The sequence below is a fragment of the Pelecanus crispus genome, chromosome 1 (assembly GCF_030463565.1).
Source record: "Pelecanus crispus isolate bPelCri1 chromosome 1, bPelCri1.pri, whole genome shotgun sequence".
Classification (NCBI taxonomy): domain Eukaryota; kingdom Metazoa; phylum Chordata; class Aves; order Pelecaniformes; family Pelecanidae; genus Pelecanus; species Pelecanus crispus.
Genome location: NC_134643.1, coordinates 69,884,755 through 69,904,525, shown reverse-complemented (window position 1 = coordinate 69,904,525; position 19,771 = coordinate 69,884,755). Strand labels below are relative to the sequence as shown.

Genomic DNA, 19,771 nt, shown 5'->3' with positions numbered 1-19,771 from the left:
TTTCACATAGTTTTAAAAATCCCATCTAAAGGGGATGGAGGTGTTAAAATGAACTAGTTAGAAATTTTGCCTTGTGTGAATAAAAAGGAAAAAAAAAAATCTCTTTGAAGACTAAGTAGCTTATTCATATAGAAAAAAATTGTTTGAAGTTAAAAAAAAATTAAATCTCAATAATTTTAGCCCCCTATGCTAGAAAAAGTATTATGAATAACCCATTGAAATTTTACAGATTATTTCACTTTGATGAGATCATAACGATAATACAGAGAAAACACCCTGACAGATGACTGCAGTTCTGGTTTTTTCCATTCGCTTAATTCCTACACATTATTAAATTATTACATAAAAATCAGAAATTTGCTATACAAGAATCAGCAGGTGTTTACAATTTCTTTGTAGTCTGGAAAGACATGAAACAAATATGTTATTTTTCAACTTTCTAAGAACTATCAAGCTACCAACCTTTGAACTGAGGAAAGATTAAAATAATTTTATATATGTTTAAACATTTTAAACTGTTATTCTTTTATTAAGTGACCATGTAAGACATTCCAAACTACAATGGTATTAAAAAAGCAAAATGTATAAAGAATAAATTATGCATGATCTCAAGTAGCAATAGCCCATTTTCTTAAATTTTTATCTACAAAAGCTCTTTATGTTTTAAAACTACTTCTAGACCAATCAAGTGATTCTAATAAAGACATAACTATTTAAATTATCTTGATTTAAATCACTTCTCCCTGCTGTCCTCTTCTAAAAGGTCAAAAGAATGAAGCAGCAACAGAAAAACAGAAACTTGATTTTTTTAACTCGTCAGAAAGATGTCCCCTAGTATGATGGTAGTAGGACTTCCAGTTACTGAATCTATCTACTCCAGCAAACCAAAAATTCTGTCTAAAAATGTGTCTTATTTATGTTGCAAAATCTTGGAACAGGACAAAAGTGTTCTTTGAGATAACTCTTAATTGCTCCAATTAAAATTTCTAAATCCTTCTCCAAGCTTGGAGCAGAAAAGGGTAAGAATTTTAACAAACGCATGGAAAAAGAAGTTCTTTGCAAAACTTGTCACAGTTAATTAAAATCTGGTCAGATAAGGCGAACAGCCATTCTCTTCATTGGGCACTGTTCAGCAGTGCTCCAATGGTATGTTTAGATGGCACATCCATCCTTTCTCACTGAGCTCCTTGCTCCTGCTGTTTAGCCATCACAGTATCAAGTTCGATAACCTAAAGCTAAGTCAAGTATACATATGTTATAGCCTAGTGTGCCTGCTCGCTGCTCTGACAGACATCTACCCTAAGTGGAGACGTAACAAAGAGCGCTCACAGAAATTTAGTGTTACTTCCTAGAATAAAGTGGGCACTGTTTGATTTGAAACAGCTACAAACAGGGTTCAGTTCTTGTAATAAGGCCATACTAGATAACTGTAATACAGTTCACAAACAGGACTTTGTGGGGTTGCCATTTCAACAAACACTGAAGATGAAAAGAAATAATAGCTTGTTCTGCCACAGACTCTTTCCTTAAGTTCATTGTAAATGAGTGCCCTTACGAATGACCCATTTCAGTCACCGCTTTACATACAAAACCACCCTTTATTTGTTAAGCACTATATCCCTAACTCCTTAATTCAGTCTTGCACTCGGTTGTATTAAAAATCCATCTTGTTTGAATGGGCCCAATTATTTAAAAGAAAAACCGAAACCATGATTTACTACTAAACACAGTTTTTGTGACACAAAGGTCCTGTTGGTTCTTTCCTTGTTCCACACCACTGTAGCATGCAAACCTCGAACCTAGAACTGACTCCTGAAGAAGCCTCATAGATAAAGAGCCTTCTTTCTGCTTCCAAATAAAAGGCTGTAGTCAGCCATCTGTCCCAGACCTGGAATTCACAGTTCAGGGTATCGAGTAGATACCAATAAGCACAGTGGCCAATGAAAAGAAGAGAATACATTTGGGAACTTCCCCTCATACACTCTCTTTAGTTCTCACAATTTGAGACATCAAAGGATATCCCTAGCTGAGCAGAAGAAATGCAGTGATATGTCAGTATATCCTGGAGATTCCAATTAGTATATGCCATAGCACTGCTGTGAAAAAAAGATGTATTTGGCTTGCAGAGTATGTATGTCCAGTAGCAACCCAGAGACAAACAGGACATCAGATTACCTACTGTTGTAAAGTCTGTGCTGATATCCCTTGTGAAGGGGTAAGAAAATGGGACAACGCTGCCAAAGTTGTTTGACAAAGATCTGACAATAATACACAATCAGCAGCTTCTTTTTGTTCCCCCTGGGTAGAACCAATACAGATAGTTTTGGTTTTATCCTTTCCTCTAGGCAGATGAGAAATTTGTCCTAAACTTTTTTCTCAAAAAACTCTCAAGAAGTTACCTCTTTATTGGCTGTGACGCTAGAAGTGTATGATTTCAGTTCTTTCTTCCAATACATATTCCTGAATACAGAGAGTAATGAACAATTCAAAAGAGAAAGGTTTAACCAAGTTGGTGTATTGATGTTGGACTGTCTTTAGGAATCATAGTTTGTCCAAAGTACTCCAAGTACCTAGAACACCAGATGTGGATATAATCACATCATATTCTGCCAAGTTGCACTGGTATTTGCTGTATCTACTACTCTGTGTAGCTGAGAAAAAAGTATTTCTACTCAGTGCATCTAGCATTTTGGGTGGGGGAGCAGGGAGGTTGTCAAAAAGAGCACAGCAAGCTTCGTTATCTTTAGAGCTATGTGCTGTCACTGCCATCACTGATAATTCTGCAACAGGTGAGTCTGGAACAATGAGGTGGCAGTTAATGCAACTTGGGAGCTATTCTGGAAGCTGCAGTCCAGCTGCTGGATTTCATCAAGTATTTCTTGCTGGTATGATAATAATTTTGTTTCTGAAAGTGAAGTCTAGAATACCAACAATAATACGAATAATTTTCACTAAGACTTAAGAAGGGGTATTCAAAATAGCAGCCCTCTTTTTATAAGCTATGAAGCTTAAGCTTGTTTTCTAGGGCAGAGGAATGTGGTGCAGCCACACTGTCATCTGCTGAAGTCAGGGCATCCAGATCCATGTCTGTGTTCAGATGTTCAATGAGACATTTAATTTTTCATTATTTTGTGTTAATGAGAGACTGCCCTCTGTATCAACAAGTTACCAAATACATCCTATGCTGGATACAGGATCTTTCCTATGGACTTGTATGGAAAGATTGCTTGAGTTCCCCAGAATTCAGGACATTTGGGAAAAGCCCAAGAGAGTCAAATTGCTTATGAAGATACCTCTCACTATCTGCAGGAAAATTCATTTCATAACCTGGATATGGGAGACTGAGACAGTGCTCTGGGAGATGATCAAAGACATGCAGTATCTTCTATCTCAGGAACAATTAAGTAGTATTGGACTTTTCAGCCTGGAAAAAGAGGGAACTTGGAAGGGATATGACAAATCTAAAATTGTCAGTGGCACAGAGTCTTGGTAGTGATCACCTGTTCACTGCGTCTTCCAGTGCAAGAGCAAGAGGCTGTCAATGAAGCTACTGGGAGACAGGTTCAATCTCAAAAGAAATGAGGCAGGTTCTAACTGCAACAGAGAATAGGCCTGTAGAACCACTTACCAAATAATGCTACAGCTGCAAAAATTTATATGGGCTCAAGAAGACACTGACCATGTACTCAGATGGCAGATCCTAAACTGACAAGTCACAAAAAGTTCAAGAAAACCCTCAGCTTTAAACAGTTGAGAAGATGGGACAGCACTACAGAGAAGTGTCATGTTTGCCTTGTTCTTACCCTTTCCTGGTTGTCTGCATATGGCCATTATGTGAAACAGAATGCTGGGATCGTTGGCCTGAACTGGTACAGTTATGATCTTATCAGAACGACAAGTCTGGGCTCTCTAAGAGTTTCCTTTCCTTACGGAATTAGTGCAATCTTTAGTACAATCACAGTAATAGCGATAGCTGAAGAAATCAATGAATTCACATTTAATTTTCAAGGTCAGACCGCTGGTCACTGCACCTGCACTGTCTGTCTAAGAAACCATCTGATGACTTGAGTCTCAACATCATGCTTCGAATCACATGTAGGCTTCGAAGTTGAAAAATGGAGGGATACCTTTTTGCTTGAAGATGTAGGTCTTTATTATTATTCCCAGGAAAGATTTTTTAACAGAAGTCTAACACAGTCATAAAGTCAGAAACAGTACTAGTGGATTCTGACATCTCACAACTTGCTTTAGGTCAAAGCTGCTATTAAAGTTTTTCTCAGCTTTTCTAATGTGTTAGAACATGAAATATAAACGCTGACCTCCAAAGCACATGCAAATCCCTTTGAGATACTAATGCTTCCTTTAACAGCAGTATTTAAAGAAGAGTTTAGCATGCCTTTCCAGATACTGGGAATGCTAGATATAGAACCATCAGGAAAGTAGATTGATTTCTTCAAGGCAGCTCAAAAATTCCATAGTTAGTATCTGGGGTAGCAAAGGGCTAAAATAACCTAAAACTATGGAAATAGATAAACACATAATAGAAGATTAGCTGAGGAGGGTGATGCAGACACACCTAAGAGGTTCTGCAGAGAGACAACTTCCAAGTGTGGAACAGTGGTAGCAACTCTGAACCAGATCCTACACAGCAGAGCAACTTGGTGCTCAGGAAGTCAGATGCAGTCAGCTACAGTTCAGCAACGACCCCTGATTTTCTCCAGCCTCCTGGAGCCCCAAGCATGAGACCTGAGTTTCATGCAGACAAGCCTGAGTTCAGTTAGCTCAGTCTAGCTCAGAGCTCAAGGACAACACACGGGTACTAACAAAACCCTTTCTGATGTGACCCAGTCCCATAAGGAGACAATTTGGCATCTCTGCACATGGCACCATGTTTCCAAGGCTACTAGGGTGCTCAGCTTCAAGGCTGCATCGCACACCATGTCAATGGCTTGAGCCACAAATTACAGTATACACAGCTTAGCCTTCTCAATGCATTAGAGCTGGGTGAACAGCAAGGAGTAATAATGAGTTTTAAAATGTTAGATAAACAGCATTTGCATTTTCAAAGTCAGTAAGTCATCTCTACCTTCTCCAGGAAATCTTTTACCATAAAGGCTAGGTATTTAAATGATTGATGATTTCCGGATATGTGTGAATGAAACAAGAACTCTTAGCTCTCAACATCTACTCATCAGTAGCAGAAACAAAAGTAACCGCATTCCTAAAAATTACACAGCTCCTGCCAGCTTTTCATTTGCTGGACTTAAAGCAGAAACAAATGGAAGCCATTTGGGGCTCTTCCTGAAATAGATACAAAAATTGGAACAGAATTATCATTGGTTGCTAAATAAAGGAAAAACTGTAGTGTAGAAACTCTGGAATCATATTATCTTCACTCCAGACACTCAAGAGATTACTGCTCTAAAGAATAAATCTGGCCTAAATCTGGCTCAGAAATGCAATGGGCTCTAGCTTTCTTATATAAATGCTTGCAAGAGCACAAGTACAATGGGTTAGGCCATGGAAAACATATGAATAAGAGGTGTTAAGAAGCGTTTATTTGCTGCAAACACTCATCTCAAAAACCTCTGTGCCAGACCTTGCTTCCCTGGCATCGTAGAGAGGGGGGCTTAAATCTTGTGTATGCATCAGACTTTAAAAAAAAATGCTGAACCTCAAAGCAGACGTGCAATGCCCAAAACAGGTCATTAGATTCACACACACACACGTTACACATACGTGTATAGCAATCAATTCATGCATTCAATCTACAGGTGTATGTAAAATAATCTTTACAGAAAATCTTATCAGTATTGAATACATGCATATACATATATACCTGTTTATGTACACAACACATGCTGAATTACTAGCCTTTTAGAAGTTAATATTAGAATACTTCAGGAGGCTGGCTGACAAGAGGACAATGCATTTAACAATATTGAGAAATTTAATGACACTGGCTACACAACAACTCATTTTCCTTTATTTTTCTAAGATACTTACATTATATGTAGCCTATATTTTATTAGAATTAGTTTAGGATGATTAATAGTGAAGAATGCTTGCCATTGTACTCCTCTAAGGTGCAATACAGATATAACAGTGTTTTTTCTTTTCTGTTTTCAGAGGGATGGGGGAAGGGGTTACTATGTGTGCAGCAGTGTCCCTTTAAGTAATCTTTTTTTTGGCTGTGCATCCAGGGCAGCTAATAGTTTTATCAAATACCCTTCACAGCAAGACGACTGTTTCCATGGAAACCGTAGAGCAATCATCCATTACTCCTGCAAAGATTTCTCTCAGCTCTCTCCTAAATACAGGTAGCTACTTTCTCTCAAACTAAAATAGAACAGAAGAATGAATTTTCCAGTCTGCGTGACAATTCACCTCCAGAGCTTCATATGGAGACTATGGGGAAAGTGGGGCCTAAAGCACAAAACCCCAGAAGGCACACACAAGGAAGCCATAAAAAAGTTTTAAAACAGGGACAAATTCTGTCAAGTCTGCAATGTAAAATACAGCTTATAGAGAGGATGGAAGATTCTTTCCTTACAGCTGTGAAATGGAGAGGAGACAGAGAGGAGCTTAAGAATGGAAGATGAACCCACAGCTTGGTCACTTACCTCTCTCAGCATGTTGTTTTCTTTTTCCTTCTGTTCGAGAAGGCTCTCCAAGTGGTGCACATGCATCTCTGCCTCAGCCAACCGTCTTGTTCGCTCATGATCTTCCTCAGTGGCTTTTGCTGACAGACCTTTACTCTGCAGCATCTCCAGCAGCTTTTTGATGGACTCATCACGTGCATTTAAGGTCTGTTTCTGCGTCTCAATACGCAGTTCCATCTCTTCTAAGGTTTTACGTAGCAGGAAGAGTTCCTTGGCCTGGCGTTCGTGCTCTGCATGAAGCCGTTGGAAGTTTTCCTCTGTCAGCTCTGCCACAAAGGGCTCACTGGTTCTAGTGTTGCTGTCCTGCTGGAACAGCTGGTTCAGGTCCCGCTGAATCCGAAGTTCATCTTGGAGAGCCTGGATAGTCATCTGCATATGCTGAAAGAGTAAATAAATAGAATCAGAGGATTCCCTCCACTGGAGAAATAAAGAGAGGAGTATGAGCCATGTCAGTCCTCCTGAACTACTAACCAAGAAGAAACTGCGACACTGACAGACCAACATAGCTTTCTGAAAGCAGAATTGAGCTGGAACTGGGTTATATTACAGAAATTTCAAGTCCCTCCTTCTGTGCCTGGTAGAGGTTGCTTAACACTCCAAACCTCTTACTTGGGTGACTCTCACTTCCACCAACTTGAGCAAGTCACTATTTCAAATGGGAAAATGTCAGTAGGCATTTGTCAGTAAACCGAGAGCTTAAAATATTTTTTTTCCAAATATTTGCCTACCCTATAGAAGAATTCTGCATAAGAAGTCCTAGACTAGAATTACTATCTTGACAAAGCAGAGGGACACTGACTATTAGAATCTACATACCATCTAATAAAATGTAATCAGCCATGAAGGCTCCCAAGGTCTTCAGTACTAACACTACACGTAGCAAAGACTTCCCAGCTGACTTACAGAAGAAAATTCAGCATCTCAGGAAGAACTACAACTACAGAAAACTGGATATATGCTGACTGGGGAGAAGGGTCACATCATACAATTTTATGCATGAGGATTTTAGTACAGAACAGAAATTGACACCTTACAAAGAGGAATGTGAAGACAATCAAATGATCAGCAGTAATTTGTGGTTGTGCAAGACAATAAATCCTGTTTCAATGACTGTGAATACAGCTGGTTAATATAGTGGGATAATGTAGGAGACGCACAATTTGCCTATAAGGAAGTCCTCGCTTCATATTTAGATAAACATTTGTTTTCTCTTCTGCAAGACAGAAGTATTTAGACAATGACAGAGAAGTACTAATACACTGAACAAAGATCTGACTACCAGGGACGAGATACACAGCAAGTGATACATCTCCACTCCCTTAAGAGTGGCAGACATGCTTACAATTTAGTCTGAAGGTAAACAAGTCTGATGGACTGATCCCTGGGGTCTACCTTTATATTACAAAAATCAGTGTCTGCAATACAGCTACTTCTGGTATTCACTAGGACTAAAGTACTAGTTAGTTAGTATTAGTTATAATGTATTATCAAGCTTGATGCAGGAGACACACTGTTAAGGTCTACAATGTAAAGATAGTGCCAAATTAATAAGTTTGACATAAATCCAAGTACGTCATTTCACTCAAATATTTGTGAAAAGAGGAGATGTAAAAAGATTTGGGTTTAAGTATTACTTCAAGAAAGTATTTATTACAATTCTCATGTAAAATGCCTTGGAGATACTCAAAAGCTGTCTGGAAATGGTCCTGAGCAACCAGCTCTAGGTGGCCCTGCTTGAGCAGGGGGGGTTGGACCAGCTGACCTCCAGAGGTCTCTTACAACCTCAATCATCCTGTGATTCTATGAAAAGATAATAGACAGAAGATAGTATTTGCAGCACAGTTATCTACCTTTAACCTGTTTTAGAAATGTTAACCATTAGTTTAGTTGTATAGAATGGCGCATAAAGGCAGTCCAAACCCATTTTCTTTACAAAGGTCAGTACTTTAGACTGAGTACTTCCCCTCCTTTTGTGTTCTGTCCTAAGAAGAAACTTTCAAAACTAAAGGTGCTGTTTCACAATCAGCTCACCTAAGTCCACACTGCCACTAAAAGGAACAGTCCAGCTCTGTCCTTCCTTAGGTGGCTGGCACGGACAGCTGGATCAAAACTTCACCTGTCTGAAAATCAGCCCCATCAAAACCAAACAAAACATCTTTCCAGGCAGATCTCTGATCCAGTTGTCGGTGCGACTACACCAACGCTGATCCTGGTGCAAAGTAGGGGTGGGAATGTGCAGTCAAGGAGCTGGCAGAGAAGAAAATGGAACCATCCTTTATGGTATCAGCATAAACTGAAATCAGATTAAATGCGTAGCCTCACGATTGATTTAAGATGCTGTAATTGTCTTTTCATCTATTTCAGTAACAATACTTGGCAGTTACTTATTCTGTTAGCCTAAAAGTACACTTTAGGTTATAGACTGTGTGATAACATAGCACAGGTATATTAGGTGAGAGGATAATGAATTACTCTGTTCTAAAAGGTACATTGTGTTTATATATTGGTGATACTCAGTTTTATTTTCAAGTCAGCATTTAGCTGTATAAGAGAATAAAAGAAACATCTCAAGGGAATCAATATGTATTTTGAAAATGTTTTCAGAAATCACTTTTTTTTTTTTTTTAAAGATTTCAATGTTCATTCACTGTCATTTCTCCAAACCACAGTCAAAGTGAGAATGTCAGACAACCTCCAAGCCTTAAAACTGAGGCATTACCACAAACAAACCAGCGTGCAGGTAGGCAATCAGAACTCTGTTCGATTAATGTATGTTGACCAAGCTGTAAGAGAAAACCTACTGCACTCCTGAAAAGCTTTGCCTCATCATACCTATACAACACTAATAAAGTCAGTAGGACTACAACAGCAGTAGTGAGCAAATATCCTTAAATTTCGTTAAGACTTAAACAATAACCTCACTAGATACAACTTTACATTCCACACATGAGTTAATCCCATTTGTATCTGAGAAGCCTGACTTATCCACAGCCCAGCTGTGTGTTGTTCCTCCAGCTAACAAACAAATTCCCACATGCTTCCACCTGCCCCTCCACATACTGCCACTTCAGCATTTCCTTTCTCCCAGGCGAGAAAAGAGCTTCTTCTGAACAACCACATCATCTACTAAGTGAAATTACTTCCTCTACTCAGTGTTGTCTCCGAATCAAACTTGGGTTATTTATAAACATTAATGGACTAAATCACCACAACCAAACTCCTGCATTTTTACCATTTGATCTGCTGTGAAATCTCATTTCAGGTTACATAGGCAAAAACTGTGTCTCAGACCCACAGAAATAATCTTCCCCAAAGTTGGAAAAGACCCCATGCAACTTTTGGGGCAAAGAAGTGAAATCTATTATATGATTCAGAAACACGATATGAAATAAAACCTAATACCAGTGACAAACAGTACTTATCAGTATCCATCAGTCTGTTAAGTAAGGACATGAGAGTTTGGAACACCTGACATAAATGGTCAGTAACTGCCTTGAATTCAGTTTCCCAGGAAAAACGATGACGTGGGGCAAGAGGAAGGGTTAGCACCGAGCTTATGAATTCCTATCACTGTTCTCTGAAGTGCTCAGCTGAGAGCAAACTTCATTATGTGCAAGGTAACTGGAAAATACACCATAGAAAAATATGCTATGCTTTTGACACCCACTCCTTTCCAACATGCAAGATGTATTGCAAAATGGGCTCTTTTCTCTGCTTTCCAAAAATTTTTTATGATTTTCAGAATAATGGAACAATACCCTTTATTAGTTGGCATCATAAACTGCTTTTTTCAGTTAACATAGCTCTTCTACATCATTTCAAAGAAAATATCCTTTTCCCACTGAAGGAGCAGGCAAATCTTACCAGCTTCTCATCCATTTCCTAGACTTCACTTTTAAATCAGTGACTATCCCAGAAAGGCAAAATATTTTCCAAGTTTGTGCGATACTAGCCACTGATGCTTAATCCTATTTCTATGACCTGACTAGAGACTTCAATCAAACTTGAAAAATACTGTTGAAATTGTCTTATCTAGAAATAAACAAGTAAAAATACTTTTAATACCAATGAGCTTGGTTAACGTCATACTCTGCTGAATACGTACCAATCATGCTTTTCTTAAATAGCTTATTAAAGGTAACATAATTAAAGTCAAAGCAATTATGTTGAAACTGTACTTTGCTTGAAGCTTATTGCTCTTATTTCAGACCTTGAGGATTCCCTGTTTTTTCAAGTAATGCAAATTGGTCTTTAAGCCTCACTACAAATTATAACTACACCTGCAAATCACAAAGATGTTTTTGGGAGCACAGTTCTCTAGTAAGTCTCTTGCTGGTTATACCCAATGTACTTTTCTCTTGACAGAGAGCTAAGCCCCTTCAGACCCACCTCAAATGTAAATCCTAAAATGGCAAGATGCAAACACAAACTCTTACCAGGTGTTCCTCTGCCTGTATTATTTCCATGGGGCAACTTAAAGTTTGTTAACTGTATTCTACGCAGGGACAGAGTTTGCCTTTCATGCAGCAGCACAAAATTTACATCTGTAAGTAGCAGAACATGATTCAGTCTTTACCTCCACCTAACAGGATTCAAATTCACACTTCCCACACCTTGGCAGATTGGTTAGATGAGTTTCCAACCTACAGTACGAACAGAACCAATTATACAAAAGTTCCTTATATTTGGTTCACAAAGCAGTCCTGTTGTTGCAGTCTCAGGATAATGCAACATACCTATTGCTGTATCGGTGAGTTTGGGAACCTTGCTGCAGGCAGCTCTTTTTATCTCTCCCTGTTGAAGCTTTTCCATTTTGCATGAAATATTTAAAAATTCAGTAGGCCTGACAGAAAATACCAGAGAGAGCACAGCTCCTTATTCTAATTGGTAGAACACATAAGAACAGAAAGACCTGAATAGTAATACTTCCAATTATCTTAAATGTTTATCATCTTACCATTCCAAAGGAAGTGGGGATGTGCATTTTAACATACTCAGACAAAAAAAGGAATTTAATTGATATTCTACAGCCAAGACTTGTATTCTAACCCTACATATTAGATCAAAAGGAGGCAGCCATTGCTACTAGCATGATCTTGAAAGAAAGGATTAAATTGTGACATGCTTTTTAAAGAAAGGTTTTCCACACTCATCTTTGCAAGACACAACTTAACCTACCAAGCTATGGTGTTTAAGATTCCAATACGCATTTGTCCGTTTGTTTTTGGTTGCCTGATTTAGGCTATTCCCACAGCAGATACTGTCTTTGGAACTACCGTAACTAACTCATCCCATACTTTACTCCAGAAGTCTAAATGCCTAAATTAGAACTGTGGGTTCTGCAACAGAGGCGAGGCACCTAGGCACAGAACATTTCTGTAGTTAAATTCTCTTTAATCTCCTGGATTTAAATTCTAAGTAGGTTAACCAGGGAAATTAATTTTTGGAATACCAAGAAAAGATTCAGTATGTTCAAGAGATGCCTGTCAACAATCAGCAAAAAGGAAGAGAAGAACCTACTCTTTCCCAGCAACAAGGGAAAACATAACATGCAATTATATGACACTGTGTCACAGAAATGTGTCACAATGAGGTGGGCAACATTGTTACATTCTGCAAAACTCAACGACTTAAAAAAAATTCTCCTTTTACACTGGGAGAACACACATATTCATGAGCAAGAGACTATGGGGTGAGGGAAAGGATGGGGAGAAAGAGAGGTCCTACTAGAGTACTTAGTGCTGTATTAGAAAAGCTTCAGCCTGGGAGATAAAGGTTCAAGTTCTTATCATCATCATACATCCCAAATGGGGCTCTAGTCAGGAGAAAATAGTCTGTTCTTGGGTGGATCTCTAACAAGACATTCTTACAGAAGGGACTGAGAAAGATTCTGCTTTGTAAAATATCTGAATATTGACCGACTTCGGAACTTAAACCTGCATCTCTCACATCCCAGTGTCATAAAGGGAAGATGAGACCCCTTAGCATCTCCCACACTCTAGTGAGCATCCCTGACCAAGTCTATTTCCTGATCAGGGGTTGATCTCATCTCGCTCTCTTTAATTTTTAATCAGAAATTCCACTCCACAGGGAAATAATTTTTTCCTAACAAAAGTTTTGCTGAAATCAGCAGATTCAATAGAAGTTTCTTATAAAAATATTATTGACAAACTTAGCTACTGAAAATTTCCTGCTTACTTCTACTGTTAACCCATAACACCAGTACATCCTGTACTGAATGACAGCTTTATGATGTACATGTATTTGGCAGTTTTCTGCAAATCTGCTCAGCAATCAAGCTGTTCTTCATGTAGAAAACAGTAAGCGCTTGGAAAGACATAGGACAGGTTTGCAGTTTTTATAACACATCACATATTTCTGTATTCTCTTTGAGGATCCAACCCGGGGGGGAAGAAGGGGAAGACAGATGTAATTTGTTAATTGACCAAAAACTAGGTTTCTGAAGATGCCAGTTTACAGCTAATGTTATTCAGCCAACTACTTTTACAGCTGGGAAAAAGAGACAAGCTTTCAGCTACAAAAGCCCTTCCAGGTCTGAAATAGATGTACTTGTAGCACCTACAAACACTGTCTTACTTTTGTCTTTAGATCATCATGACTATAGTGCTACTACTCTGGAAAGAAAAGATACAATAATTACGATATATTTTATTTCAGAAGGACAATTCAGTAAGGTCTACCCTCAAATGCACATCATCAGAAAATGACAGAACTTAAAGGTGTTTTTCTTGCCAGCAAATCCGCATGCACAATCACAAACTTTTGCATTGTGACAATTCCTCTCGTGTAATTTACCACGAATGCATTTCAAACATTTGTAAGAGGATGACCAACGTTCAGCTCAAAAGAGATCACATGCCAGATGCCCGAACAGGATTTGGTCACTATGGGAAATCATTCTCTCCAATTCTCAAAGAGTTAATGTTTTGGCTGCGTTTCTGGGAAATAGATTCTGCTGAATGCACCACAGAAGCAAAGGCCTGGCTGTCTGAGGGAGTCCCTGCTGACATTCAGCTGCAGCCCACGCAAAGAAACTGAAAAAAGGGCTAATGTCAGGTGTCCAGCAGGGCTGTGATGAAACAGAACTTGCTGATTCTAGAAATGCTACATATCTTGTAAGGTGGATCAGGGGCTTCAAAACCCTGATTTAAATGGAAATGAATGGGTGATTTTTACAATGTTTAACGTAGATACAAAATACAGCTATGACTTTAATAGGATTTAATTTGTGAGAGTCAAAGAAAGAGACTTGTATTTTAAAGACAATCATACATTGCATTATCTCTGAGACAGCAGAAGGGCAAGATAGTAAAAAAGCACTATAGATAAAGAGCTTAAGTTGTCAGTAACACATTTGTCAGCTGAACTAGACTCATGCAAAATGACTCATTTGGACTAAGGGGGCAGTGTGCAGCAGCCTAATTCCTTCGCCCCTGTCTGTAGAAAAAAAACCCAGAAGCGACCCAGCAGGAATTAATTTAAACTCCAAAAGTAAGCAGATCAGAAACAACCTAATAAACCTGTAGCCAATGAAGACCCAAAACTGCAATGCAATCACCTCATACTAAATGTACATACAGGTACATCCATAAAAAAGGCTGCAAGGTAAAACAGAATAAATGCAGTACACCAGTTATTCAGTGGTAACTGTCTACATGAAAGATTCTACCTATGATAAATATGAAGCAGCTTATCTTACAAAGGAAAAAAAGTAAGCTATTTATATTTTCAAGGAATAAAGCATGCATATGGGCAGTTTCTATAGAATACCTGATGCACAGTAAAAACATAATTTATTCTGAAGAAATTTGTGCATTTACCTGTGTGATAAGAATTAAAATTCTGATTAAGCACAGGCAAACCTAGCAAACTTGTGAAAAACATCAGTTTATCTATCAGGTTTTGAACTATGAATATAATTCTGACACTTTTCTGGCTTCCTAAGGGATGAACCAATTTGAGCTCTGTGGCAGATATCACAAATGGTCTAGTAGGCAATAGAAGACAAAGGAAAATTATTTCTGAAGTCATACCAGCTAGTCCCAGCTACCATGTGTCTAAATTTCCAAAGGTACATCTACATTAGCAGTTTAGAGTGCTTCAAAAGCTTTTTCTCATGCAAATCTTCCTAACATCTACATTTCACACGCTTTGAGTGTCAGCATGCTATGATCCTGGAGTGCAGAAACTGGAGTCTTTTAAGTGCCCCTCATCTTTCTTGAGAACCGGCATTTTGGGATTAGGGCAAATGTTTAGAATTTCTCATTGGAACCAACAATTTCCATACTGATTTTAACCTCTATTTCCCATTAGGCTGTCCAAATTGGGTTAGCATTACACTACTTAAATATAATGTTTTATTTATATACAAATATGAGCTTTGATTATTTGCTTTTATGCTGCTAAAGAAACAAGAGTCCTTGCATATATGCCACTTCACACATTGCAGTAAGATAATTCTTTACGGTTTCTGTCTCCCCTGTCTGGCAAGCACAAATTTCTTTTGTCACAAACTGTGTTGATAAAATGGATCTTCATGTAAGAGGTTTCTGTAAAAAATGTCAACACACAAACATCAGACTGATCTATATTCAGGCCAGCCATGATAGAACTTGTAGAATTTGATCTTATGCAATTTTGCATGTGTATACAACACACCCAATTTCATCCATGGTACAGATTACTTCGAAATACTGCATCCATGGAATAGGTGCTTAAGTGCCAAATTCGGCTTTTGTGAACCTCTCATCCCATTAAAGTAATTAGAAATTATTACAGTACTTGAGGGAAGGAGAATTTTAACATTTACATATGTATAAATGTCTAATATTTTCAAATTAATAGCATCTATATGAAACATGACTCATTTTGTTAATAGATTAGCTTTTCTGCAAAAATATATTCTTATTAGTCACCTCTATTAGGGAGGTCAGCAAATATATCTTTCCATTAGTTGATGCAAGGAATCAATCCAAGATAAAAGGTGCTCTGCTACACAACCTTTGATCCTTTGTTCAGTATTTTCCAAGATATAAGCCTACATCAACATTATGCTCTAAAAAGGAAAAACAGCTGATGATTGATAATGAAAGAGTACTACATGAAAAATGGATGTACAAGAAAGCTGTTGACAACCCACATCATCCTCCCCTTGCCACCCCCGCCCCTCCCAAATGTAAGCCACCTTCTATACTAGTCAGTTTGGAGAGATTACAGCATAAACCTCAATGCACACCTGCATGGGTCCCACAAAAACATTTTGACCAAAATATTTTGAATACCTGCATCTGTAGGCATAAATCCTATATCTCTCATGTAAGGGTATAAAATACGGAGTAGGTCTGATCTTTAAAGTTTTTTGAATGCTTCAAGCTTGTGACTGCTGAGGACTGAAGAAACAATTACAAGGTAGGCTGTGATACATAAATTGATAATATTTCAAAGAATTAGTTTTAATATAGAACAGTAAGCTTTTCAACTTCTGCTTGCCCACAGCAATACAATACTTTGTTCTTCCTGTCAATCTGGAATGCAGCATAGTGGCATCCTTCACCTGCAAGCAACAGTGGAAAATCTCATGAGCTACCCAATGCTCAGATACTATGGATGGATGACCACAGCAGTAAGTGTTCTTTCCAAACTCGCACCTCCAGAAATTGAGTTACTGTCCAGATAAGATATCAAGAGCCCAATATTTGGCTGCTCAGCTGAAGAAATGAATTATTTGCTAGCCCCATCAGACTGATCTATAAAATCTGGACAGTGGTTTACCAGCAATCTGAAAACACTGGTTTGCTGGCATTTTGTTTGTTGGCTTTTTGAAGACATTTTCTTGAGCAAGAAAAGCATCAGATGACCAGATATGGCCATAAATGTGAGAAAACTACACGAAGGACTTGATCCTGTCAAATCATAGAACATGTGACATTCGGGATCTCATAAACAACACAAGGCTGTACTGTGACACATGGGAAGTTCTTGCCAGTGGAGTCTTTGCACAATGTTCAACCAAGATAGGGAGATAACCAAGAGCAAAAACTAGCTGCTGCCTCTCAGCTGCACAGACCATGCGTAGAATGAGGCTTTGCCAGCCTGCTTATAATTTTCCTTGTGCTGATTAGATGGCAACCTTGCAAGGCAAAAGTCATCTTAGGGAGATGACTACAGAGTGCAGAGGCCCTGTATACCCAACACCTCATCCCACTGTTTCACAAGAAAATGGGACTAATTTGGCTATGTCACGGTAATACTTTCATTCTTGCTTTACTTGTTCATAGTCTCTCCAATATGCCTTCCTAACTCCTTTCTATCCCATAAATAATTGTAAGCATCGCATCTTCCCATGTCTGCCATATCATCAATTCTTCAGGGAAAATAAAACAAGTTTCCTGGAAAAGCATTTGCATGTGTTTTTCTTGTTTTAAGCCACAATAAGGAACAACTGCAGACTTTCATTCTCAGTTGACCCAAAATCCAAAAGGCCTAAAATGATAGCTGAAACAAGAGCAGTACCCAGGTACATCATCAGCCACTGTAGAAGACTATAATTTGTGCACTGCTATATACAGAAATAAACCCCCCTCATTCATTGTCCCTTCTTGAAGTAAGCAGCATAGGCTTTTTTAGAGTTATCAATGCACAGCAGTCAGCCACAATGGCAGCAATCATTTTAAGTCTCTCTTGCAAGAGTAGGGCTTGAAGTTCTCACAAGCAAGTCAAGTTCTTGCCAAATGGAAGATATGCATCCCTTCCATCTTCATAACTTTTCTCATTTTCTTTGAAATGCAAGGAGGAAGAAAACAGAAATCCATTTTTAACAAAATTTACAGTAGCAGCAACCATCAGTGAGACTCAACTAAACCTTTTCAAACCTATGGCTTTTTGACATGATACATGTTATCTTCTCAGCTCTCTGCCGTGAAATATTGGCTACACTCACAAAGGAACAGACTTGAAAATGCTTTTTTCTGGATATGTCAAATCTCTTATGCCGAGTATAGTTTTGGGAAGACAGGCAGATCAAATGCATTACTGGAATTTCAGGATAAATTTAGAATATGGCTGCAGTAATCATCATCCCTGTGAAAGAACGTATAAAAAAATCTCTGATCAAAATGTTATGGCACTTACCCTCATGCTGAAATCACAGCAGCACCTTTGACAGCAAAGCAGAACACAGCACATTACACTAAGTTCTAAAGCAGATTTCTGTGACCTTTAAGAGGCAACACAATACCGCCTGGAGGGAGTTCAAGAGATAAGTGACAGGAAAGCATGAAGAGGAACTTGGATAGCTCTGGAAATGAGAAGGCCTAGTACAACCTACCTGAATAAACGATGTTCAAACTTCTGCTAGATATACCATGACAGTGATAGAAGGATGCTAGGCTCACACGCTGCTTTGGAAGTTCAAAGTCAAGGATTTTCATTATAAAAATCTTTACTGGATCCTAGAATGTGATGAAAATACCTAAACAGAAAAGTTTTTCCATTCATAAGAGTGGTTCTTCCCTGCGGACATCTTTTTGCTAGGTACAAGAATTTTCAAAACAAGAGGCAACTCCCTCTGACAGCAGTGCTCAGCTGCCCAACACTCAAGCCATCAGGTGAAGTAAGTTGGGTTCTTAGTATACATCAGAAATGCATCTGATCAGAATGTGAATCAGACAAGCTACAAGGGGTATCTGCAATAGGACTGACAGCTAGAACGACTTTTGTCAGTGAAAAACTTCAAAACTGTCCTGTCTAACCTTGCACATCGCTCTAGGAATCAAGGGAATAGACAGAAGAACATAAAGGAGATCTGAGTTCATCGTAATAAATATAAAAACATCTAACACAGAATAGTCTTGTATTGCCCACGGATCAAAATAGACAGCTGGTATACCCTGTGTTGGTAAAATAATTTAGGGTAAATCTCTCACTGAACGAATACTGTCTCTTAATAAATCTTTTCAGGAACTACTTACACATGAATCATTACTACATGGTCATTCAAGCAGTATGTCATGCTGCTAGGCTTCTTGCAGAGCAATGACTAAACTCCCTTGCTTCTTTATATACCAGATTTAGAATACCTAACTGTTCAAGATCTGCAAAAATAGAGATAAAATGGATAGAAATGCTGTACAATACAGTCTTTTGGTTCTGGCTCAAGTGCATTTATGCAAATAATCTTGTAACCAAGTGCTCTGCATTTAAAAATTATTCAGAGATGCATCTTAATCTGTTGATACATCTATACAAACACCTGTCAAGGCCGAAAGGAGAATAGAATTCCCTGTTGTGAGTTTGAGGCGTCAATCCACCAACTCTAGCAAGAGCTTAAGCATGGCACAAGTGTCTGAACACAGATATTAATCTCAGAGCTACATGTTTTATAAGAGCCTGTTAGGAAGGAAAAAAAAAATTGAAAATCTGGAAAGCTCATTTGTCTAGTGTTACGCATTTTATTTCAGGGAAACAGAACAAGGTAACTTCTGAAGCCTCAAATTCTCCTCATCTGTTGGGTGCGTTCTGGGACCTAGAAAGAATTAGGGAAGGGACTCCGTCTTTCTAATCCATCTCAGTGCAAGGCTGAAGGGCCAATGGTGATACTTACTTAAATGCAAAGTTTAAGGCACACTTCAGAACAACTTGCTGAGCTTTCCCTGAGAAATCATCCCATATGCCGCCCCCTCTTCCCACACCCCTTTCTTGTAGCTTTTGCAGACAGTACTCATTAGTCAGGAAACAGAACAAAAGTTAAATAAAAGTTAAATGCAGAGTTTAGCTCTTTTTTCATTCAAACAGATGCCTAGATGAGCTTTACTAGACAGAAGATTGTACACCTAACCAACACAGAAACCCTGAACATATTACTAAGAAACCACCCCACAATCATGAATTTCATAATCCTTGCATTCCTTTTAGATTCCACCTAACATTAACATATGCTTTACTCATCATTAAAACAGTCTGTTGGTAACACTGCTTTGAGATACTTTTGCTATGAACATTGTCGGCAGACAATTTACAAACTCAGGACCAAAATGAAGCGCCTCAAATTCTTGAGCTACACACCAGTCCAACAAATGGAAAGCACAAAT

General features: G+C 38.4%; 2 protein-coding genes across 4 annotated transcripts in view; one reads left to right on the top strand and one right to left on the bottom strand.

Moving 5' to 3' along the window:
* The window catches only part of RAD52 (RAD52 DNA repair protein), a 99,319-nt gene that overhangs the window by 7,521 nt on the left and 72,027 nt on the right, over positions 1-19,771 (top strand). The window lies entirely within an intron of this gene.
* The window catches only part of ERC1 (ELKS/RAB6-interacting/CAST family member 1), a 296,882-nt gene that overhangs the window by 234,337 nt on the left and 42,774 nt on the right, over positions 1-19,771 (bottom strand). For all 3 annotated transcript variants that reach the window (XM_075706947.1, XM_075706956.1, XM_075706964.1), the window contains exon 2: positions 6,624-7,040. In XM_075706947.1, coding sequence (XP_075563062.1) covers positions 6,624-7,040 — 417 coding nt within the window. The remainder of the gene's footprint in view (positions 1-6,623; positions 7,041-19,771) is intronic.